The following is a 24429-nucleotide window of genomic DNA, read 5'->3' as shown; positions in this document are numbered from 1 at the left end:
GGGGCTGCTCTTCTGTAAGTCACAGAGTATCACCGCCCCCTTCCCCCACCCCCCAGGTTCCCTTCTCCACACAGGTGATCAACTCTTCGGTAATGAGATTCTGCCTGTTCACTTGCAGCTCTGCTTTCCACATGCAAATTTAATTTTGAGGCTTTCTTCAGAATGATCTCGGCTCATCTGTGTCAACAGAGCCCCGTGCCTCACAGTGAGAGAAGTGTTCATGGGCCTTCATGCCCGCAGGGTTTAGTCTTGAATTGAAAATAATGTCTTGTTCCTTTTTTCCACTTAATTCTTTTGATATTGCAAAAGTGATTGACAATTGTGAAAAATCATGGAAGTTTTATGGGAAAGAAAGATAATTAGATAAATCATCCATAATTCCCATAGCCATAGCAGTACTTCTTGACTATTCCTGGGTGCGTCTTTATAATCGTTCCCGGTGCCTGTGGTAATGTGATGTTTTTACGCGCTGTCAGGTGATACTCGGGCCGGGGAGCAAGCCTGGTAGAGAGTGTGGCTACCATGTTTGCAGTTCTGAGTGTGATCCAGTGAGTAATAGGCAAACAAAAAACGTAACAATATCAGATAATATAGTGTACTTTTGTTTACTGACTGTTCTTTTTTTCATGTCCCTTGGGCCTCTCTTTCCCAGCTTACTGTTTTTCCCAGGTACTGCAGCAGTAATATGCTCTCATTGCATGCGTATACTTTTTTTTTTTTGAGGCAAGCCCAACAGACTGGCCTTTTGTTTTTTATGCTTGAGAGGAAAAGAGAGAAAAAAGTACGGGAAGAGAGAAAGAGAATTGGTGTGTCGTAGCTCCAGCCGCTGCGGTTGAGCTCTAGGTGCGTGTGCCCCTGTGCACACGTGACCTGTGTTCTTCTGCCACTTTTTGTGTCTGGCTTACATGTGACCTGGAGACTTGAACATGGCTCCTTAGGCTTTGTAGGCAAGCAACTTCACTGCTGAACCAACTCTCCAGCCCACATATACTTAAAATTTTTTTCTTTATTTATTTGCAAGCAGAAAGAGAGGGAGAAAGAGAAGGAAAGAAGGAGAGAGGGAGAGAGCCACTCTAAGCTGGCTCCAGATGCATGTGCCACTTTGTGCATCTGGCCTTACATGGTGTATTAGTCAGGGTTCTCTAGAGGAACAGAACTGTTACAATGAATTATTTAAAAAGGGGATTTATTGGATAAGCTTACAGTAGCCCAACAGCAGTTGCAGGCCCGAGAATCACCGAACCTGATAGCTGCTCAGTCCTCGTGTCCAGAAGCCTCAGCAGTCCCGACCCGGCAGATGGTGTGGGGAAGCCTGGAGGGTTCCTGAGGAGCCCCTGGGTTTAGGTCCACGTGGGTCTTCAGTTGATGCTGGTCTTCAGTCCGCACTGGTCTTCAATCCACGCTGGAAGGTAGCGAGCAGCTCCGGCAGCCAAGTAGAAGGGAGGAAGGAAGGAAGGAAGGAAGGAAGGAAGGAAGGAAGGAAGGAAGGAAGGAAGGAAGGAAGGAAGGAAGGGAGGAACCCTTTTTACCCAGAGCTTCCTTATATCAAGTCCCCCTCTGAGCAGGGCTGCCCACTCTGGGGGAAGGGCTCACCCTGGGGGAAAGACCTCCTCCTTTAGTTGATCCTTCCTAGAAGCAGCCTGTGGATTACTAACAGATCAAGTTGACAACACCTTAACTCTCACACATGGGTACTGGGGTATCAAACCCAGGTCGTTAGGCTTTGTAAGCAAGCTTCTTAGCCGTTGAGTCATCTCCCCAGCCCATGTACATTTCTACAAAAACACTTAGCACTGCAGTATGAACATTGCATTTGGAGTGATTACACAGGAATCAGAGGCTGTTCCTTCACGTTGGGGCACAGGAGGTGTGAAACGGCAGCACCCACCGTGGCTGCGTGCCAGGGAAGTCCCTGTCGGGGGCTGCTGAGTGAGGTCCTGCGTGGCCCTTAAAGCTGAGCTTTCTGCACGGTTGCTGCGAGCAGGTGGTCCTGACGTGCCCTGCCAGCAGGAGATGTTGCTGCCTCCGCTTCTGTTCCTGGCCTTCCCCGCTGTCCTGGTCCCTCCACCCCCTTCTCCTTCCCTGTGTATCCCTCATGCCTTGCCATTGTCCCTGAGTATTCCACACCCTCAGGCCTGCACACAAACAGACATGTTGATTGCAGCCAGACTGGACACTTTTCCAGACTGCCCTCTACCCTGGATGTGGGGACACTGGGCTGGAAGCTCATGTCTTCCTTCGGCTGGGGGCTTTTCTTCCATGTCCGTACTGAGCCAGATCTTCCCCGGCATTGGCCTTGGTGCTGAGGAGCTGTAAGGAAAATCCTGTGGAAAATGCCTTTGGGCGTTTCTCCTGAGCTTTAGGATGCCTAGACCTGTAGACCTGCCATTAGATAACAGGAAACAGGACAAAGGCTGTTTGTTTTCCACTGATGGGTGGCTTTGCTTCCTTGATTATTGAGCCTGGCTGTGTTCTGGGGCTGCATCTTGGGTATGTGGCCAGGGAGTCTGATGATTCATGAAATCTACTCTCAGCAGGGGAGAGGAGTCCTGTGACAGAAGAGAGGGTCCGCAGGCACACGGGAAGGCCACCCCCATAGCATGTAGCTCAGCCTGTCTTGGCTGTGTTCTGCACTGGTGATGGAAATGTGGATATTGTGGATATGTGTGCTGGGACTTCTTAGCCTCGCTGAGTACTGGATCACGTCAAGTACTTACACGGGCAGCGGCTCCTGCCTCACGTGTGAACACCTGAGCCTGCCCATCGTTATTTGAGGTTGTCCTCCTCTATGTCTGGACACGTGTGTAAGCTCTTTGGTCTACAGTCCCATTGGTTCAGCACTGTGTGTGTGGGGGGGTGCCTAGGTACAAATGACCCTCGGCTGTGTGGCTGCGTTGGAAAGTAATGTGTCCTAGAGAGGCTGTTCTGGCTCTCTTACCTTTGCCAGGTGTATGGGCCAGGACAGAGCAAAGACCTGTCTAGCACCCTGCAGTGTTTTCTTGCTCTGTTTAGCATGCCTAAGGGTCCAGTACTTTACTGGGAAGAGAGATAGTAACTAGGTGAACCCTTAATGCAGCCAGGGGGTATCTTTTCTTTTAATGTGGAGGCAGTGCCATGTCTGTTGGCTTCTCCAGGGGTGTGAGTGAGCTTGCCCCCCCTCCACCGGGTACATGTGAAGAAGGCTAACAAATGGAAAGAGCCTGGGTAGTGAGGTGTGTGTGTGTGTGTGTGTGGGGGGGTCTCCTGTTTATTCCCGCCTGTGAGTCTCAGTTCCTTCCGCTGCCAGGCAGGTGCCTGTGAGTCAGCCTTGGGTATTTTTCTGAGTCAACATCTATAGGTACCAGCATATATGCCTTGGGGGAGGTGGCTGATGGTAACTTGTGCCACTTTGTAGCTGTGTTATTATTGAGGTGTTCAGTTACTATGAGTAGGGTGGCTGTTTTAATTGAAGTAAACAAATGAAATGAACCTCAAAGTTCAGTTCCTTACCGCAGTCACCTCCCTTCACTTCCTTCCTTCCTCACAGAACGTTGTGTTGGGCAGAGCATCTCCTGAGTGGGGGGTTCCTGGACACTAGGCAGAGGGCCTGATTCAGTGGACTTGTTATTTGATCCCCGTCCCTAGGGGGCAAGTACTTTCGGAGTACTTGCCTATCTATCAAGCATGGGAACCACAGACTTGCATCTGAGCAGCTCCCTTTATCCAGTCATGGCTGGCATGAACCAACACACGGTCTGGCATACCTCTGTGAGCTTTCTGTGTGGTGGCACTTGTTCTCTCTCTCTCCCCAGTGATGGACGTGACGGACATAATCAGTGGGAAAGTAGATGACGAAGATAAGCAGCACTTCATTCCCTTCCAGCCGTAAGTACCAGCAGTCTAGCGCAGAGCCAGAGGCCGCGCGGAAATCCCACGTTTATGAAAGCTTGTTAGCAAGTTTGCATGTGAAGCCGAAGTCAGCACTGACCATTTTACAGTTACTAAAAAATCAGGGCTGGAGAGATGGCTTAGCAGTTAAGGCCTTTGCCTACAAAGCCAAAGGACCCAGGCTCGATTCCCCAGAACCCACGTTAGCCAGATGCACAAGGGGGTGCACGTGCGTGGAGTTCGTTTGCAGTGGCTGGAGGTTTTGGCGTGCTCATTCTCTCACTCTTTTTCCCTCTTTCTCTTTTAAATAAATAAATAAAAATAAAAAAAATTAACAATCGCTTCTGTCCCTACCCCAGCATGTGAACTTGAGGAGAGTTGTAACCACGCTGGGCCAAGGTTCCTACATGCTCCTGGGTGTAGGGTGTATGACAGTCCCCGGGTTACTTGTCAGTAGAAGCATTGCAGTTCTGCTCTGAGTGTGACTGTTTCTTTACATAATTGATTTATTCTAGTAGCAATTCACATTTTCAAAATACAGTACTTTCAAATTCATCACAAGAGGTTGCTACTTTTTAAAACAGAAGCCAAACAAAGTAATGATGGATTCTTTTGTAAAGTGAGAAATAATACATCAAGCGTATAATCACGCTGCTGCTTTTTCCATCTTGGTTTTTGTTCTGAGTGAGTCGATTTTTTCTTGTCATTGTTTTAGGCTTTGTCTCCTGACCTGAAGTGTTTAGAGAGGGTCGGGGCATACTGTAAAAGCACTTGGGGAAGACTTGTGAAGTCCATTCTCTGATTTGAGGCTAGAGCCCCTGACAGAGGTCGAAACTTGCTATTTCCCTGGCAATTGAAGCAAGGGGGAGGGTCTGGATCAGCCTTGGGCCACACGAGGGGACTGCCCACTCAAGGAGGACAATTTAGAATGGGGATGCTTAAGACTAATTGTCAGAGACAGCCTCCTCCCCTGACTACCACTTTCAGGACCGTAAGTGATGTGGTTAGAGTGGCCTGCCCTGGTGTTCTGCGTCCTCTTGTTCTCTCTTTTCTTTTCCTTTTTGCCTTTATGTAAAGAGTTTCAGACTTGAGATTAATGTTATTGTGGAGCACTTGTGTAGTACTCTGCTGTTGGCTGAGGGGCTTTTGGAGGCTGGCTATAAGGAAGGTCTGAAGGGGTCTTGTCCTTGGGGCACAGGAGATGTGACCTGAACTTTGGATGCCCTGTGTCTTTTACAATGGACCACCCACTGCCTCAGGGCTCAAGAGCCACTTGTTTAAATTGGCTTGCTTTGCAAGCCATCAAGCTGAACAGGTTCCCCCCCCCCCCCCCCCATAGGTTCCGCAGGGTTTGGGAAGAGATTTTGCCATCTTCCCGGCAGGGGAAACACACAGAACCCGCATTATGTGCTTGAAGGTGGGCTCCGCTTGTCTGCGTCTCTCCACGCACAACTGGAGGTGCAGGTCCCACGTGGCTTAAATGCTTTCAGTTTACTCTCTGTCTTGTCCACTCACCACTAGCCCCATGTGGCTCTTTACATTAATCACAACTGAGTGGAATTAAAATGTCATCTCTCAATCACACCAGTCCATTTCAAGTGCTGAGCACCACACGGGGCTGACAGGCTCCGCACTGGACGGTGTTTGCGGCTAGCGCATCTCTACAGCGCAGGCAGTCATGCTGGGGACTAGCACCCACGGAAAGAGTCTCTGAAGGCAGGAGGCGTAGTTATACAGCATAAGGAAGCTTCTTTAATGTACAAGGGCACTAATAATTTCCATCTTGGAACCTGGCTTACAGTGAGGTAATAAAGAAAATATACCTTTTCAAAACAATAATGCTAAGTTTCTTTAAAAAAATTGTTTTTTTATGGTAGGGTCTTGCTCTAGCCCACGTTGACATGGAATTCACCATGTAGTCTCCGGGTGGCGTTGAACTCATGGTGATTCTCCTGCCTCTGCCTCCCAAGTGCTGGGCTGAAAGGTATAAGACACAGCTTCCTGCTGTACCTACACCTGTGTTTATGTAGACCTCAGGGTTTCACAGTGCTCAGATATACCACTAACCGAAATCACCTGTTGGTTGTTGTGTCCCCTGTGGAAACTCAAGAATTAAAAAATAAAGAAAAGAACAGCTTGGTGTATTACTGGAAAACTTAAGGAAGTTAACAGTGTAGGTTCATAATCTCCCCAGATCTGGTATCTTCCCTGTGTGTTGTACAGTGGCTTTCTGTCGGGTGCTAGAATGTCCACTTTAAAGGAAATGATCATATACTTCTCTGTTAGGTAATCTGTTGCTCAGGGAAAGGAAGAGTGATATGCAGATTAATCAGTCAGAAGCGAAGGAGCAGCATGGCTTTAGCAGCAGGACGAGCAGTGAAACCAGTTCTCTGGGAAATGCCATGCTACTGAAAATGTGTTTTGCCCCCTTAAAACTGATTTATTATGTGATAGGGTTGGTTTTAGTAAGGAAGCACAGTTTCCTGTCCCTCTCTCTCTCTCGTTCCCTCCATCCCTACTGTTTAACTTGGTAAAGTGATTGAAACAAGCCCTTAGCCCCTTTGAGGTCCCCAGTGAAGGAGGGCAGCGTCCTTCTTTCTGCAGTAGGGTTCAAGCCTCTGGAGGGGGTGGTGTCCCGTGTCCCGCACTGCTGCGGGAAGCTTCAGTGGCGGCTCCTGGCAATTGCACCTGAAGCCCTGGTGGCTCGCGTCCCTAGCTGTGTCCCTGGTTCAGTTTCCGGCTATGGTGCTCATCAGTTCTGTCCTTCAAAGATTGCTTCACCTTCCCTTGCAGCCGCCAGAGGCCTTGCTGAACATGCAGCCGGAGGGGCCAGAGCCTGGCTTCCTCAAGCCATTAGATTCCAGGGATCTTGGGGAAGAAGCAAGCCCCTTGACTAGCTTCCTCCTTCACCCACCTGCCCCTGGCCTTAGCGGGTTTGGAAGTATTGAGCTGGGACCAATGGCCTTACGGATTCTATGGAACCCAAGACCTTTGAACCCCCACACTTTTGGGGGTTATCCAGTTGAAATGGAGCCAGGCCTGGTGCAGGAGTTTCCCTGGGAGCGGGGTGCCGTCTTTTGCCTGCCTTCTCTTGTGTCTCACATTTTCCTGATCAATGCTTTTCCCTGTTTCTCTTGTCACCTATCCTGCCCCTTTGTCGTACGTTGACTCATGACGACTCTCTCACATTCGGTGACGATGCTCTCTTGTGCTCCCCGTTACCGTGACCCCCGGGTCTCTGTACCCCTTTGTCTCCTGTGGTCTTGCTCGTCCCGTGCCCTCCAGGCTCGCATTGGACGACGCCACTCGACACAAGCCGCTGAACATGTCATCCCGTTTTTCACCCAGGGTAGCAGGGGAGAACGACTTCCTTCAGACTGTTATAAACAAAGTCATCGCTGCCAAAGAAGTCAACCACAAGGGGCAGGGTACGTATTGCTGTCTCGTTGCTGTCAGTGGCCACTGGTGTGGACCTGGCACAGGGCTGGGTGCTGTGTGATAGCTCGGCATGGGAGGCGGTGATGTCGGGATGGGGACTGTGGACGGTGCTTGATGCTTGTTCCTCAGTGGGCTTCTTGCTGACAATCTCCGTGAGCGCGCCTGGGAACCAGCCTCCCAGATACGTGCGTAGCATGTCAGGGTGTCTCAGAGGCACCTGGGGCTGGGGGCATGGAAGCGTCTCCTGCTACCTATCTTCCCCAGCCGTGCTCTTCCCCCTCACCCGTAAAAATACCTGAGCGCTGAGGAGCTGGTTCAGTGAGTGAAATGTTTACCTTATAAGCACGAGGAACTGAATCTGGATCTCCAGAACCCACATAACAGAGGGGTGTGGGTGGTCTGCACCTATAATTCCAACGCTGGGGAAGCAGGACATAGAAGGATTCTCGAGACCTGTCCACTAGCTAGTCCAGCTAAGCATTGAGTTTAAGGTTCACTGAGAGACCTTGTCTCAAAAAAAATGATGGAGAGCAAGGGTTGGAGAGATGGCTTGGTGGTTGGGTGCTTGCCTGTGAAGCCAAAGGACCCAGGTTTCATTCCCCAGGACCCATGTAAGCCCGATGCACAAGATCGCGCATGCATCTGGCGTCTGGTTTGCAGTGGCTGGAGGCCCTGGCCAATGTTCTCTCTTTGCCTCCTCCCCTCTTTCATGAATAAATTAAATATAAAAAAATAGATGGAGAACAATTGAGGAAGACACTGGCCATCAGTTCTCTGGCGTCCACATGTATATATGCACACCTGCACGCACACCTGCACACTCACGTGCACCCCACACAGACAGGCACGCACTTGACGCACATAAAGAAAAATCAAGTGCCACACCTTTCTACCAGCTGCAGCTGCATCTCTAGAGAAACCAGGACACACTGGGCGTCTCTGCCTATGGCATGGGCTCTTGTACCCATTTGTCCTCACCCATATTCTGTCCCAATCATGGCCACGTTGTCCCCTGGAGTCTTCCCCCTGCCCCCACCAGGGCAGTGGTGGCTTGGTTCTGTCATCCAAATGGCCTCTCCTCCCCTTTACCTGCCTGGCGTGTGTTGTTTTTAATCCCACACTGACATGTCCGAGTGGTTGACCTTCTGCTGAAGAGCTAATGAATCAATCAAGTCAGGCTGGTGACAGCTGGCACTGGGCTGGCGAGGAGGGCTGCCAGAAAGCAACTGTTTACTGAGCCCTGCCTCCTGCATGGCCACCATGGGGTCACCTTCAGTGGCTCGTGACTCTGACCCTGCGTTTAACCTTTGTGCACACCCATGTGCCAGCCTGGGCTGTGCACACACACCTTCTAAACAGCCCTCTCCACTCAGTTCCTAGTGTCCAAGGACACTGTTCACTGAGTCTGAAGAATGTTCTGGCGAAGTGAGTTCTTTCACGTGTCTTCTGGGATACCGGCCTAGTGTGGATGGTCCTCCTCCCCGGCCAACAATAGCAGAGCAAAGCCACACCCAGAATGTTTATGGTCTGTGGCCTCAGTGCATGGAGCAAGTTTAAATTGCTCAAGCCCTGACCCTTGGAAATGGCAGCTCTCTGGTCGCACTGCAGTTGAAAACCACAGGGAGCATAGCCCATGCTGGTCAGGGTGAGCACGTGGAGGCTGGGAGCCAGCTCTGGGCCTGGCTGACCCCACAGCCCTGGAGCAGGGCCTGCTGGACCTCCGGTTTCTCTTTGCAGCATCCTCTGTGTTTTGTTGAGTGTTTATTACGGTCACATGTGTGTGGTGGTGGGGGGGCTGGGAATGGTGTCAGGCCAGCAAGAAGCCGAGAGAGGATCAGAAGCAGCCACATGGGTCACAGCCAGAATCTGTGAATTAGACAGTGACGGTACTTTCTCCAGCTGGCGGTGAGGTTTTGGTTCAGTGAATGTGGACAGCATCCTCGGGGAAGCGCAGGTGCCTTACTGGTCCAGCATGTCCTGGGCAGCAGCATCACGGTACGCCTTGACCCTGAACGTTCCTCCAGGGCTCCAGGGCAGAATCCAGGCCATCCCCACGAGAGTTCAGAGCGATGCTGCCCAGGGCGCTCAGGGTGGGACCTCCGCTGGGTCTGCAGCCCTTCGCTCTAGGCTCCTGTTCTCAGTGGCCTCTGGGCCATCCATCAAGTTACAGTCCAGGAGCCCCAGAATGGTCAAGGTGGAGAGTGTCTTCTTCATGAAGAGCCGGTGGCTTCCTCATGCCCATGCCCACTGCTCACCCACCGCCCGCCCGCTCTGAGTGTGCCCCGGCTCTCAGCTCATTCAAGCTTTGTGTCACCTCGTGTCCTGTTCACCAGGACAAAATCTCATGAACCTCTTTTTGCAGGGCTGGGGCTGGACCCTAGGGTCTCGTGCATGCCAGACAAGCTCAGTACCACTGAGCAGCAGCCTCAGTCCTGGCGCTGTCTTATGTGAACTACAGATGGTCCCCATCTCTGAGGTGGAGGTGCTTCTGTGGACAGAAGGTCCTCACAGCCACACCTGCTCCACTGTTTCTGTTTTTAGTAACTCTGCCTAGACAGATGTCAACCCTGAACATACTCAAGCTTTGGTTAAAATTGGCCTTATTTCTTTCCCTATGAGGAAAATATTTTGAGCCCAATAAAATCAGGGCAATTTAATCTCCCTATTTAGATTGTAACCGATTGAACTAGTATCACTAGTATTCTGGTTTATTTATCCAGATACTTGAGCAAACCTGGAGGTATTGGAGAGGTAGGGTTTCTGGCAAGTTCATATTCTTTTTTGGTTAGGTTTACATTATTGTATTACAGACCCAGAGGACAGGGCGGCAGGATAAAGTGTCCAGGCCCTTAAGGGTCTGTCTTTGCTTCTCACTGTAGATTCAGAGCAGACAGCTACTTGAAAGGGATCCCCATTGTCAGGGTAACCATGGAGGTGGATCTGGCATCTGGTGCACTGGCCACTGAGCAAGGGCATGTTCTCTTCACCTTGGCTCGTTGACTTGCACAGGGCACTTCCGGAGCCCTGGCCCGTGGACCCCTGTCCAGGTGCCGCCCGTGTCTTGGCTTTCCTGTGTCAGATACGCTTCTCTCCTTCAAGTCCTCTCCTGCGACTGGGAGCTCTGTATCTGATCAGGAAAGGCAAGGTACAGGTGCACAAGAGGAGCTGTGAGGTTGGGCTGTGCCCTCAGCACACCCAGGGCTGTCCCCGGGGTGTCCCTTCCTATTCATGCGTTTCTGAGTTAGTGATTCACAATGACGTGTCCCTGGAAGGAATATTCCAAGTGTCCACCTTGTGTTTGGAGCACCCAGTATGTCGTGGGCACAAAGTAAGTGCTCGTCAGATGCTTGAGAATACAGGGATGGCTGGCAAACAGGGGCTTCAAGTATGATCAAAGGATACAACATTGTCACTGACTTTGGATGCTTTTAGCCACAGGTCACGTTGGCCTCTGAGGAAGCAAAGTGGTTTGCAGGACAGCGGTTGTTGGAGAGGTGGCTGGAGAGTGGTGAGGGTGCGGGGCTGAGGCATGCTAGCCAGCCTCGACTGGCGCTGCCTGTGTGTGCACAGAGCAAGGTCTGGGTGCTGCTTAGAGTTCAAGTCGCCTGTGAGCAAGGCCTGTCATTTACTTTCTTCCGTTGTTCTGTTAAGCACAAGGTGCTTAGCTAGGCAGTGACGGATGACTGACCCATGCACTTTGGAAGCATCCAGAGGGGTAACACTTGCACATGTATGCACACACACACACACACACACACACACACACACACACATGTCATATGCACAAATACATGTAAAGCCAGACCGATGCAGAGCACGCACACAGCTCCACACAGGCTTGCACACCCACCCACACTTGGGTACTTAACGTGTGCATATGGAGCTGCGTGTGGCTGAGTGCCGAGGGGCGGAGCAGGCCTGGCCCGGCAGCCCCAGCTGCTGAGGGTTTGGGCGTGCCCCTCCCCTCCCAGGGAGAGGGGCTGGGCTTGAGAACAGCTGCTTGGCCTCCTGCTTCCTGCGTGTTGTGAGCATGGGGTTCAGCCCCTCGCCTGTGTGCACGATGCTCGGGTGTGCGGAACATGGCAGCTCTCCGTGGGCTTCACATGGGAGGGGCTCCGGCGACCTCACAACCACGCCCTTGTGTTCGGTCTTCCTGCTGGGATGTGAGAACTGGGTGGCAGCTGAGAGACTACTGTTCCTGAGCAGTGAGTGTGGCAGAGAGGGCCAGTTCTGTGGGCTGCAGTGTCCCAGACTGCACAGGGACAGCCAGTGGCAATGCATAGGCCTGTGATCCCCTCCTCACCCGGGCAGCACCATGCTGTGTGAGTCCCTGGGCTCCTGAGTCCTCCCGGCCATCTTGGGCAGCTGAAAATGGCAGCTTCCTCAGTCCTCAGCCACATCAATGCCAGTTTATGATTTCTCCTGAATGTAGACCAATTCCAAAGAGCCCTTGTCTCTCAGGGCACACAGGAAGCATGCATCTGCTCTTCTGGTGGACTCTGCTCCCCACTCATGGGCAGGATGTGTTTCTGGCCTGACTGCTCTGCGGAGGAGGCATCTTTGAAAGATGTTAAGCTGTGGATTGAAAGCTGTTTGCTCACTGGAATTGCCCTCGTGAAAACTCACATGTATACAATCACATGTGACTCTGGCACCCTTTGATTTTCCAGGTCTGTGGGTGACGCTGAAATTACTTCCTGGAGACATCCATCAGATTCGAAAGGAGTTTCCTCATTTGGTGGACAGGACCACAGCCGTGGCCCGCAAGACGGGGTTTCCTGAGATCATCATGCCTGGTAAGGTTATTTTTGGTCAGCTCACCGCAGATGTAGCCGGTCTCTAAGTGATGTGTGGATAGTGATGTATGTGAGTTCAGGCAGAGAATGTGGCTGGTGCTGTGTGAGCTCCAGAGTGGGTATAGAAAACCCTGGTTGTCAGCAGCTGTGACCAAACTGGTGGGATATACTTACTGGCCAGAATGCAATCCCCCCCACCTCCTCCGCAAGGCTCCACCTCCCAAATTACCATTGGCTGAGGGGAGCAGGCATTCAGGACACTTGAGTTTCTGGGAGGCATCTGATCAAACCACCACAAAGTGCCTTTGCTCTTGAGGTGCAACTTTATGGGTGAAGTCACAGTGACTTACCCCATAGGGTGTCCTCTGTTTTAGAATGCGCGTTTGTGTGCCCGTGAATGTGTGTGGACGTTGGTCAGAGGACAGCCTTTGGTGTTACTCTCCTGACTGGAGACAGGTCTCCCACTAGACTGGAGCTTGCCACTAGGGATCCTTCTGTTTCCTCAGCCCTGGGGTCACATGTGTGCACCCTCACACTCAGCATTGTTACAGGGGTTCCAGGAATGAAACTCTGGCCCTCAGGCTTATCAGGGAAGCATTTCATGGGCAGAGCCATCTCTCCATCCCTGGGATGTCCTTGAGATCTTAGGCAAACCCAGAAATCTTCTTCATGTCGATGGGGTTCCCTTTTGTGGTAGACAGCTTCAGGTCACTGAGATGAGCTTCCAAACCAGGCACAGTGATGGAGGAAGTGGTATTTATTTGACGCGTACAGATCCAGGGGAAGTTCCGTAATGGCAGAAGAAGCTGGCCCGCTTTCATAGGTCCAAGCAGACCGAGAGAAAAGCCACAGGCCAAAACCCCAAACCACACCAAAAACAAGCACAGGTCAGGACCTCCAGGCAGAGCTCAGGCACTTTGCATATCTTGAGACTGGAATTCCAAATCCACCCCCACACCTTAGGGCTAGACCCCAGGATCTGCCCAGTGACACCTCCTCCAGCCAGGTGGCTACAGATCTAAATTACAAACTGTAATAAAATCCTGAATATATTAGGGGCCACTGAAGATTATCTGTGAATACCCTTACTTCTGGTTCCAAATGAATGAATTTATTGGGGTCACATCAAGCAACAGTAGAAGGAAGGATGAGAAGCAGATAAACCTAGCCAGAAACTCACAGCACCCATGACTGGAGTAGCTGGGCTGAAAAAGGAGCAGAGAAATAGCAGAACTTACGTTGGGTGCGCATGACATCACCACACGTGACGAGTCAGCCCTGTTGAATGCTCAGGTGAGCTCAGCGTCCGGAGAGTCCCAGGCAGGACAGCTGCTCGTGGGCAGTTTTCACTCTTGGTTTGGTCCCCTGCTCTCCTGACTCTGCTTGTCACAGGGAGGGGTTTCAGAGGATGCTGCACTGCATGTGCGTGGATCTGACATGGGGGTGGAGGGGTACCCCATCTTCACTGTCAGTGCTTACCAAGCTTAACTAGAACATGACAGCTCACTAATATGGCTTATAGTACACACTTATAGGGGATAAGCTTACAAAGTAAGTCCAGAACTCTTTAGTTATTGTTCTGGAAAGTTCCATGTGTTGTGCTGAGAGGCCCTGTAGATAGGGATTGTAATTGGAATAAGTCACCTCCACTCTGTGCTAAGTAGGCACTGGCTAGACTGTGGATCCCAAGGTGATCTTGGTGGCTCTCCTGCCTGTATGTAGTCCATTGGAATTTGAACATTGACCCTTCGTCGTCATCTGTCTTGTGGACAGTTCCTCCTGGAATGAGCCCCCTGGGGCTGATATACCTTTTGTAAGTGGCATCTTGCTTCTGAGATGGCCTCAGAAAACAAACCTCTGCCTGAAGAGAGCGTGGGGGCGCGGCTGTTGGCTCGCTTCTTCACGGTCCCCAGTCCCCGTTACTTCTCTGTCTGCTGAGGTCTTTGGGGATCCCTTACAGCTCTTGAACCAAAGGTTACACTTTTTGTGTTTTGATCGAATTCTCAGGCTGGGGAGTCACACGGCAGAGGGATGCAGTGGGTGGCCCAGGAGGCCACGCTCAGTCGTGGCTGGTCTTTGGGTCGTGGATGGGCAGCCTTGCCTCCCTCGCTCCACTTCCTCTTCTTCCCTGTGAACTTCTCTGGGGCAGCGCCCTTATCAGCAGCCATGCTTCCCTCCCTAGTTGTCACTGTTTCTGTGGGAGCGATCTGCTGGGACTGTTACAATAATGACCTTTAAATGAAAGTTTAATTTAATAGTTGGGTACATTAAAAGCCAAAATGGAGCTGTTAAAAAACAAAACAAAATTAAAAAAGAAAAAGAAAGCAAGGGAGGGCTTTTCACTTCGAGAGCTCTGGTCCTTGAGGCACATAGGGCCCGGCTGCTGGCCCGACAGAGCAGGGTCAGGCACGGGCCAGCCAGTCAGGGCCAGGGAAGCAGTCGCCAGGCAGGGAAGCTTCTCCATCCTGATGCTAATGAAGCGGAGTTTTTCCAGTGGGACCATTGTCAGGTGTCCTAGGCTCTCAGCAAGATGAAGATTCTTAGTTCAACGGTTTTAATTGCTCTCCCACCCCCCACAGTTAAGGTCCATCTTACTCTAGAATGCGTAAGGATAAATAGGGTAGTGCATGTTTTTAATCCCAGCACTTGGAACACTGAGGCAGGTGGATTACTGTGAGTCCAAGGCTAGTGTAGTAGATAGCTTCAAGTCACTGAGATGAACTTCCAGACCAGGCACAGTTATGGGAGGAAAGGATTTATTGAAGCTTATATTTCCATAATGGCAGAAGAGGCTGGCCTGTTTTCACAGGACCAATCACACAGAGAGAGAAGCACAAGCCTAAAAGCCAAAAGCCACATAGCACAGCACACCTCAGGAACTCTAGGCACTTTGCATATCTTTAGGCTGGAACTTCAAATTCACCACCACACCTTAGGACTGGAGCCTAGGATCCACCCAGGGGGCTGCAGGTCTAAATTACAAACTGTAATAAAATCCTGAATATCGGCTGGAGAGATGGCTTAGCAGTTAAGGCACTTGCCTGTGATGCCAGAGAACCTAAGTTCAATTCTTCAGGTCTTACATAAGCCAGATGCATAAGGTGGTGCTTGCGTCTGGAGTTCATTTGCCCTGGCTAGAGGCCCTGGTGTGACCATTCTCTCTCTGTCTCTCTAATAAATAAATTAAAATAAAAATACCTTAAAAAACCCTGAATATATTGGGGGCCATTCTTTTAAATTACCACAGCTAGCCTAGGCTACCTAGTGAATTCTAGGCCCACCTGGGCTATAGGGTAAGCTCTTCTTTCAAAGAAATCAAAACCTGGGTTGATTCCAGTTCTTAGCTATTATGAATTGAGCAGCATAAACACGATTGAACAAAGATCTCTGTAGTGACGTGTGGAATATTCAGGGTAAATACCTAGTAAGGGAAAAACTGGGATTGTTGGTAGTTCCATATTCACATTTTTCAGGAATGTCCGTATTGAGTTTCATAGTGGTGGTATAATTGTTCATTCCCACCAATAGTGAATGGGAGTTCCTCTTTCCCCATGTCCTCACCAACATTTGCTGTCATTTGATATTTTTAATGATTGCCATCCTTACTGGGGAAGGTGGAATCTCATAGTTGTGTTAATTTGCATCCCTGGTGGGTAGGATGGTGAGCATTTTCTTAAGTGTGTGTTAGCCATTTGTATTTCTTTGAGAACTCCCCATTCAGTTCTCTGACCCATTTTTTGAGTGGGTTATTTGATTTTTTTATTGTTTAGTTTTTTTGGGTCTTTTGTAGATTGTAGATATTAGGTCTCTGTCAGTGGTATAGCTGGGAAAAATTTTCTCCCGTTTTGTGGGTAGTCTATTGGCTCTGATTGTAGTATGTTTGTCTGAGCAAAAACTTTTTAGCTTCATGAGATTCCATTGGTTGAGTGATTGTTTAATTTCCTATGCTACTGGTGTTTTGTTCAGGAAGTCTCTCCCCACTCCTCTATCATGAAGAGTTCTTCCTATTTTTTGTCTTCCAGTAGGAGAAGAATTTCAGGTCTTATATTGAAATCTTTAATCCATTTGGACTTGATTTTTGTGTATAGTGAGGTGAGTGGGTCTAATTTCATTTTTCCGCATATGGTCATCCAGTTTGTCCAGCACCATTTGTTGAAGACGCTGTCTTCTCTCCAGTGTATGTTGTTGACACATTTGACAGATAAGTAGCAAGAGACAGGTAAGTAGCAAGATCATGAGGTTCAGGTCTTCAGTTCTGTCTCCTTGGTCTATATTTCTGTTTTTATGCCAGTGACATGCTGTTTTTGCTATTTTGGCTTTGTACTATAGCTTTAGATCATGTATGGTGATACTTCCAGAGGTGTTTCTTTTGCTGAGGATATATTTAGATAGCCGAGACCTGCTGACGTTCCGTATGAATTTTACAGTCATTTTTTCTATCTCTGTGAAGAACGGTTCTGGTATTTCTGTTGGTATTGCATTAAATCTGTATATTGCTCTTGTTAGAATTGCCATTTTCACAGTAGTAATTCTACCTATCCAGGATCATGGGCATTCTTTCCATCTTCTCAAGTTCCTCTCCATTTCTTTCTTGGACATTTTTATTTTTTCATTATATAGGTCTTTCACATCTTTGGTTAGTGTTATTCCAAGGTATTTAATTTTTTTTTTGTTGCTATTGAAAATGGAACAGCCTCACTTATTTCTTTCTCTGTATATTTGTCATTTACATGTAGAAAGGCTACTGATGTTTGTGTGTTGGTTTTGTATCGGCCACTTTGCTGAAGTGATTAATCACCATTAGAAGTTTTGAGGTGGAGACTTTTGGGTAACTTATGTATAGGATCACGTCATCTGCAAATAGGGCTAATTTCTTCCTTTCCAATTTGTATTCTTTTTTATTTTTTTTTCTCCTATCTCATTGCTTTGGCTAGGACTTCTAGTATGTTGATGAGCCGTGGTGAGAGTGGGCACCCCTGCCTTGTGCCCCATCTCAATGGGAACTCCTTGAGTCTTTCCCATTAAGTATTCTTTGGGCTTGGATGTTTTACAATAACTGACTGCGACTTCCACAATGCATAACCCACAACCCCATGGGGAATACCAGCAATCCCACTGAGGAGGACCCCCAGAGGAAGAGGTACAGGGATGAAGGAAAGGATGAATCCATAATAAACTAACAGAACTGCCCATTCTTGCCCAGGTCGGTCTGTTCTGTCTGATTTTCTTCTCTCACATCTTCATAGCTGCCCACTAGATGAGAAGAGCTATGTAAAAGTGTCCCTGTCCCTGGCTTGGATTCTCGTTCCAAAGTGGCTGTTAGTTTAGTTAGTGTAGAAATGAGGCAGTGAGAAGAATACAGAGAAAGCTGCTGCTGCCATGGCCAGTTCTCCTGTGTGGGCTTGTTGGGGTCAGCGTTCTCTGGCTACTGTGGACACAGGTGGCCACGACCAGCATCACAGGGGGTGTTGATGTCGTGCCAGATGGGACCATGGGCCTCCACAAAGGGCTTACCACTGTGTCCTTGGAATCCCATCAGCTGCATTGTTGCTGCTCAGATGTCAGCTGGCCACAGCGGTGCATGGTCGCCAATAGTGATGAGCTTGCTTGTGTCACGCCTTCAGGCGCTGGGACTATATTGCAGAAAATACTTCATAATCGTCTAATAGAGTACTTATTATATTCCACTAAGATATCACCTCAGAGAGTTCAGCCAAATTGACAGTTAAGCTATAAATAATGGATTGCTGTTAATGGTATAATTTTTTCCCGCAGGTGATGTTCGAAATGATATCTATGTGACATTAGTTCAAGGAGATTTTGATAAAGGCAGCAAGACGACTGCAAAGAATGTAGAGGTGACAGTGTCTGTCTATGATGAAGATGGAAAACGACTAGAGGTATGTATCTCTCCTACTCTGTAGAGTTCAGTTTCAAAGCTGTACATGCCTACCTTGACTGTGTTGCTGAAGACATGGCGGTACCAGCTGTGTAGTTGCACTGGTTGGGACAAGTGTTGGTGACTTTGGCCTCCTTTGCGCCAGCCTTTCTCAGGAGCTCTCTATGGGTTCTGGCCACATTCTTTGTCCAGTCTTTTCAGGAAGTGCCATTTCCTATTATAATACCAGGGCCCAGAGGCCTAGGAGTCACCCTGGAATGTAGACACCATTGCTGTCCGCATTTGAGAGATGAGGGAACAGAGGCAGAGAATCAATTTGCTCAGGGTCCAGAGAGGAAGGGTGAGGTACACTTTGTGACCTTTGGGCAGAGTGGGTGTCCTTGGAGGTACTTCTGGGGTCTGGGTCTAGGGAGTAGTGCCTGAGCTTTGTGTCACCTGAACTGAGCTGGGCAGCGCTGGGCTGGCATCCTTTCTCCCCAACTGGGGGATAAGGCTATCCCATGAATCACAGCTTTCAGTATCTGCAGGGTCTGACACCATGGCTTAGATGGGCTATGGCCTTCAGGCTGACTTGCACCTCTGTATTTAGTTACTTTCTCATCATTATGAGCAAATAGCTTACTAGCTGCAACTTAAGGAAGAGCTTATGGTCTAATAGTGTGATATAATAGTCCATCATACTGAGAAGAGCTTATGATCTTACAGTGTGAGGTCACGGTCCATCATTCTGAGGAAGAGTTTCTGGTCTTACAGTGTGAGGTCAACACCCATCATACTGAGGAAGAGTTTCTGGGGCTGGAGAGATGGCTTAGCAGTTAAGCGCTTGCCTGTGAAGCCTAAGGACCCCGGTTCGAGGCTCGGTTCCCCAGGTCCCACGTTAGCCAGATGCAAAAGGGGGCGCACGCGTCTGGAGTTCGTTTGCAGAGGCTGGAAGCCCTGGCGCGCCCATTCTCTCTCTCTTCCTCTATCTGTCTTTCTCTCTGTGTCTGTCGCTCTCAAATAAATAAATAAAATTAAAAAAAAAAAAAAAGAGTTTCTGGTCTTACAGTGTGAGGTCAACACCCATCATACTGAGGAAGAGTTTCTGGTTTTGCAGTGTGAGGTCAACATCCATCACACTGAGGAAGAGCTTATGGTCTTACAGTGTGAAGTCACGGTCCATCATACCGAGGAAGAGTTTCTGGTCTTACAGTGTGAGGTCATGGTCCATCATACTGAGAAGAGCTTATGGTCTTACTGTGTGAGGTCATGGTCCATCATACTGAGGAAGAGTTTTTGGTCTCACAATGTGAGGTCATGATCCATCATACTGAGGAAAGTATCATGGCAGGACCTTGAGACAGTTGGTCATAGTCAGTCCACACTGTGCAAGCAGAGTCATGAAGCCTACTGCTCAGCCAGTACTCTTCCTTTTTGTTTTTAATGTATTTGCTTATTTGCAAGGAGAGAGAGAGAGAATGAATAAGAATGGGCATACCAATCCCAACACTCAGGCAGAGGTAGGAGGGTCGCCATGAGTTTGAGGCCACCCTGAGACTATATAATGAATTCCAGGTGAGCATGACCTCAAGTGAGATCCTACCTCAAAAAAAATATATATATGTATATGTATATATCTGGGATTTTATTCCCCTGCAAACAAACTCCAGACACATGTGTCACAATGTGTATCTGGATTTAAATGGGTACTGGGGAATCAAACTCAGGCTGTCAGGCTTTGCAAGCAAGCACCTTAACCGCTGAACCATCTCTGCAGCCCCCAGCACTCTCTTTTTTATAAATTCCAGAGCCCTGCCCATGGGCTGGTGCCACCCACAAGTTAACTCAATCTAGATAGCCCCTTGCAAGCAAGACCAAAAGCTTGTTTCCTAGGTGGTTCTAGTTCTTGTCAACTTGGCCATCAAATAAGCCACCACACCCTCCATCACTGGAAGTACATTTCGTGTGCCACTGTGTGTCCTCGTGGGCAGCTCCTTGTCCTATGTGGGGGTAGCTGGCGACAAACGCTGCATGAATTCCGTGTGGTCTGAAGTGGACTCTTGACGCCTTGTTTTACAGCACGTGATTTTCCCTGGTGCTGGTGACGAGGCCATCTCCGAGTACAAATCAGTGATCTACTATCAAGTGAGGCAGCCACGCTGGTTCGAGACCCTAAAGGTATTATTTCTACGGCCATGTGTCGCCTGTGGTTGATGGTGGAATCTTCATGTGTATCCCGAGGAACCTATACCTCCTACCCAGCACCTCCCGGGTATGCCACGTGGGCTGGGTGCTCTCCAGCAGTCACTCAAGGGTGCTAAGGAACAGTCCTGGTGATTCTTAGAATCCATTCACCCCCATCTCCTTCTGTGGGATGTTCGTGGAGATGCAGTTACCGTTTTTGCAAGAGAACTGTTGTCTGTCTGATCTTGGGCCTGTTGCATGTGTGGCCTGCTGCTTGCACAGCACCCGGGCAGGAGTGGGGTGCCTGTCTGGGGCTGCTGCCGAGGGATGGAGCTGGTTTCTGTGGCGCTGACACCGTGTGTGTTCACGATGCCGCGTGCTCACAGCTCCGTGGTGGTCCGCCATCGTGAGTGCCCCCACCACCAAGAACTCGAGTCTCTGAAAGCAGGACCAGTGGCTGCTCTCGAATGTAAATGGTAGATGTGAGAAGTTGGGGGAGGTGATAGTTGCGTATGTGTAATGCCTTTTTCTTTGGTCGTAATGTGATAACAGGCATGTTTTCTAAGTCAGCTGAGGAGGGAGTGTAGATACCTTTATGTTGGGGCCAAAATGAAGATAGAATCTTTTCAGTAATAGAACGTGGCTCTGAATGTTAAAATAAAATCATACCTGCTGTCTATCAGAGTTAGCTTGGCATCTTTCCCAATCTCATCTTGTTTAAATTTTCAAAAGATATTTTACCTTTGCAAAAAATCATACTGGGGATTAGATAGATAGTATTTTCATCACCTCAGCGTGGGAGTGTTTCCAGTCGCACTGCGATACCTCAGCTGACTAAGGCTGCTCTCTCTAGAAGACGCTGGCCAGGTGCTAATATTCCCCTTCTGACTTCAAGGTGGCCATCCCCATCGAGGATGTAAACCGGAGTCACCTTCGTTTCACCTTCCGCCACAGATCATCACAAGACTGTGAGTAATGGCTCAGCTCATCAGCTCGTACACCAGTGTTTGCTTTCAGGGGACAGCTCAGTGGGTAACACCCGCTCTGGGTGGCATCACTCTGGAACTCAGCTGTTATTCCCATGGCTGTTTCAGCTTCTTATAGCCATTTCCATCTGAGCACGTTGCTGCCCCTGGACTTCCTGGGGAACATCTGAGTGGACATCGGAGTGGCTTCATTTTCTTCTTTCTCCTCAGGCCAGGCTCAACTACTCTTTCTTTTTGATTCACACTATTCCCTCCCTCAGGAAAGTCACTGAGACACACGAAATTCATTTGAGAATTGCCTTGTGGAGTTCTTTGCCTTAGAATTGGGAACTTGAACTCTCTTTTGTCTTTCTTGGTGGCCCCTGGTATCTGCAGCTTGGCTGCAGCTCTCCTAGATGATGGTGCCCTGTGGAGTGTGATGTCCCGACAAGAAGAAAGAACCTGTGTTCACACCACTCCCCTTCAGAAAGATCTTACTGCTGTTGACTGAGGCCCAACCGACCACATTGGTTAAGTCCCTGCTGAGGGTGCAACCTGGCGCACCACACTGAGCTGTCACAGAAGGAGGATGCGCTCCTTGCTTGGCTCCTTTGGCAGTGGCTCCTGTTATTATGCATTCCTGATAGTGAGTTGGCCACAGTTATAGGCAAGGTAGAATCCATGAGCAAGATGAGCTGTGTGGCCATGCATGTCCCTGAGAATCCTGCAAGGACCGCATTGGTAGGGTGGTCAGCCCTTGGCTCATGACCTGGACTGACCCTCTGGCTGTCCATGTGCAGGCTGAAACAAGGACTCTTAAAAAAATAGCCTTGAGCCTGTTGTGTGGGGCATAGAGTGGACATTACAGTCACCTGGAGGACCCTCCTCGGTCCCATCCCTGTAGTGTAAGAAGGCAGAGGTCCAGTTAAAAGGGCATCGGGCTCACTTTAAGTGGGAGAATCAGTCGGCTGAAGGCCAGCCAGAAGGCTCTGTGCCTCATTGTTTCCTGACTGGGCGAGTTCAGGGCAGCAGGCCATAGGCTAGGGTCTGATCCAGGATGACTGAAGCCACAGGATGGTGATGGCTGTTAGTGAGTGTCATGTCACGTTCTTGAGAGCATTAGTAGCATTACGTGTGCCCTATGGAACATCAGAATCCTTGGAGTGTTCTCATGTTACAGAACCCTGAGTTACGACCTCAAGTTAGTGGAGACCCAAGTAGTCAGCTTTGTGTCAAGTCCGGAGCCCTGTGCCTAAGTGCCACACTCTAGTGCCCCTGGGACATAGCAAAATCACTTCTGTGTCTTATCCTTTGTCCTTTTCCAGAACTTTGGTCTGAGTGATGATATGAAGTTTGTATGCAGGACCCTCTAGGGACTGCCAGCCAGGCTCTGATGTGAAGTGGGCAGAGGTGGGTGTGAGCAGATTGCAGATGGTAAACATGAAGGTTCTGGACACAGGCGTGTTCTTATCCCAGGCGTTCAGGGCACCGAGGACTTGGTTTCCTTCTCAGATCAAGTAGCAGTAGTGCGGTCAGGGAGAAGTCTCAAGCCTGGCTGAGGGGTGACGGTTTCATAAGTGTTCTTGGGAATCTCTCCAAGACCCTCTGGAGAGTGGGCATGGGCTCCTGGACACACATTGCTCCAGGGCTGGAGGAGAGCGGGTGGGGCAGAGCTCTTGACTCCATGGAGGGTGTCGACCGTCACTCCTCCTCTTTCTAATAAGCTCTTCTCCCTAATTGATAAAGTACACTAGGGCAGAGGGATATCTTCTCTAGCATTCTAATTTTCAAAATCCTTGTTTTTCTTGTCAGTTTTAAAGGACTCTTTATAGACAAGATGCTATCACCCGGTACACTAAGACACATTTGCATAATTAACAAAGTCTCCAAGGCCACATCCTGTGGGGTTCTGAAGACACGGTGGGCATCGCGAGTGTGCTGCTGACGAGATCTTGGGTTACTGCTGCTGCTGGTGGCCATGAGGGCCAGGCCTGGACGCACACACCCCAGGACAGAAAGAACTTGGGCCCCTTGCCTCTCTCCTCCATCGGCCATATGCAAACAGCTTTCCATAGTAGAGCATGGGCCAGAGAGGGGATCTGGGGTAGACTGGAAAGTTTGCTGTTGTTCTGGTGAGATGGAATCATATCTCACTGGCAACTTGTTGGACGTTCTGGAACCTTCCATTTACGTGTTATAGGTGTCAGTTCTTTCTGGGTTGGGGGCCCTTGGCAGGTGGGCAGCCCTGGGCCCCGTCCTGGAATAGAATGCATGTACTCCTGCCTTGGCCCGGAGGGCTCACTCAGTATGCATGTTGAGAGGGCTCTGTCCACTCTGTCATGGCCGTGAGTGACGGTGACTAAAGCAGTCCCTTCCTCGGGTGTGGAGATGCGGAGTTAGGCCACTCGCTGTTAGTCCAGGCAGCTCCCTTCTGACAAGGATTATTGCATGTCCTTCGTAACCAGCTGCTGTAGTGTGTGTGTGTGTGTGTGTGTGTGTGTGTGTGTGTGTGTGTTTCATTCAGCCTAAATGTAGCAGGAGCTGGTCCACGTCATTTGGACATTAAAATATTTTATGTATTTTCAGTTAGACTAGTTGATCAGTGAATCCCAGCTAGTCCTCTCTCTCTGCTCTTCTCTTCACAAGCCTGAGATTACAGATGGGTGTTAGTTACCACACCTACATTTTTACACCTTTGCTGGGGATTGAACTTGCCTTCTCAGGAGGGGTCATGGGCGTGAAGCAAGTGTGGAGATTGCTCCCTGAGCTGATCTCCTGTCCCCGACTTTTGAGCATACTTGATAGCCCTGGAACTTAATATTTCTGTGCTATACGTTGAGGAATTTATGTCAAATCTGTCATTTCAGTCCAGAAGCCTTTTGTGACCCCACTTGATCTGCCTCTGCTGAGCTGTGGCTCTCACTGCCTTATTTATGAGCCAGACTGACCTTCTATCCCCAAATGAGCCCGGCCCTCTCCTTCTGGACATCCCTGCCAGGCTGTCTTTTCCTGGTGAGAGCTCAGCTCCTGCAGCATCTGCCTCCCCTGAGAACCCTGTTCTTACTGGAGCGGCTCTGCTCCCTCATGTCCTTTCAACATACCACCAAGTGTTGTTTTCTTTAGGGCCTGAGAAGTTGTTTCTCGGCCTTCTTCCTAACTAGCACAAATATTTACTGTGTAGTTAGCTATTGTATGCCAGGCTTTCTTTCATGCACTGGGAAATAGCAGCAAGAGACACACATTGTGAGTGCATGTGTGTGCGTGCGCACGCGTGCACATACACACACGCACACACACACGC

At 49.5% G+C, this 24429-nt stretch overlaps 1 protein-coding gene across 3 annotated transcripts in view; it reads left to right on the top strand.

Annotated features, from left to right (window-relative positions):
• Positions 1-24429, top strand: part of Dock1 (dedicator of cytokinesis 1) — a 561057-nt gene that overhangs the window by 83666 nt on the left and 452962 nt on the right. For 2 of the 3 annotated variants that reach the window (XM_045145301.1, XM_045145308.1), the window contains exons 11-16: positions 3792-3864; positions 7153-7295; positions 11976-12101; positions 17877-18001; positions 20059-20157; positions 21059-21131. In XM_045145301.1, coding sequence (XP_045001236.1) covers positions 3792-3864; positions 7153-7295; positions 11976-12101; positions 17877-18001; positions 20059-20157; positions 21059-21131 — 639 coding nt within the window. The remainder of the gene's footprint in view (positions 1-3791; positions 3865-7152; positions 7296-11975; positions 12102-17876; positions 18002-20058; positions 20158-21058; positions 21132-24429) is intronic. The other variant, XM_045145312.1, reaches the window with a different exon arrangement.

This window comes from Jaculus jaculus, chromosome 1 (assembly GCF_020740685.1).
Source record: "Jaculus jaculus isolate mJacJac1 chromosome 1, mJacJac1.mat.Y.cur, whole genome shotgun sequence".
NCBI lineage: Eukaryota > Metazoa > Chordata > Mammalia > Rodentia > Dipodidae > Jaculus > Jaculus jaculus.
This window is presented reverse-complemented; position numbering and strand designations above follow the sequence as displayed.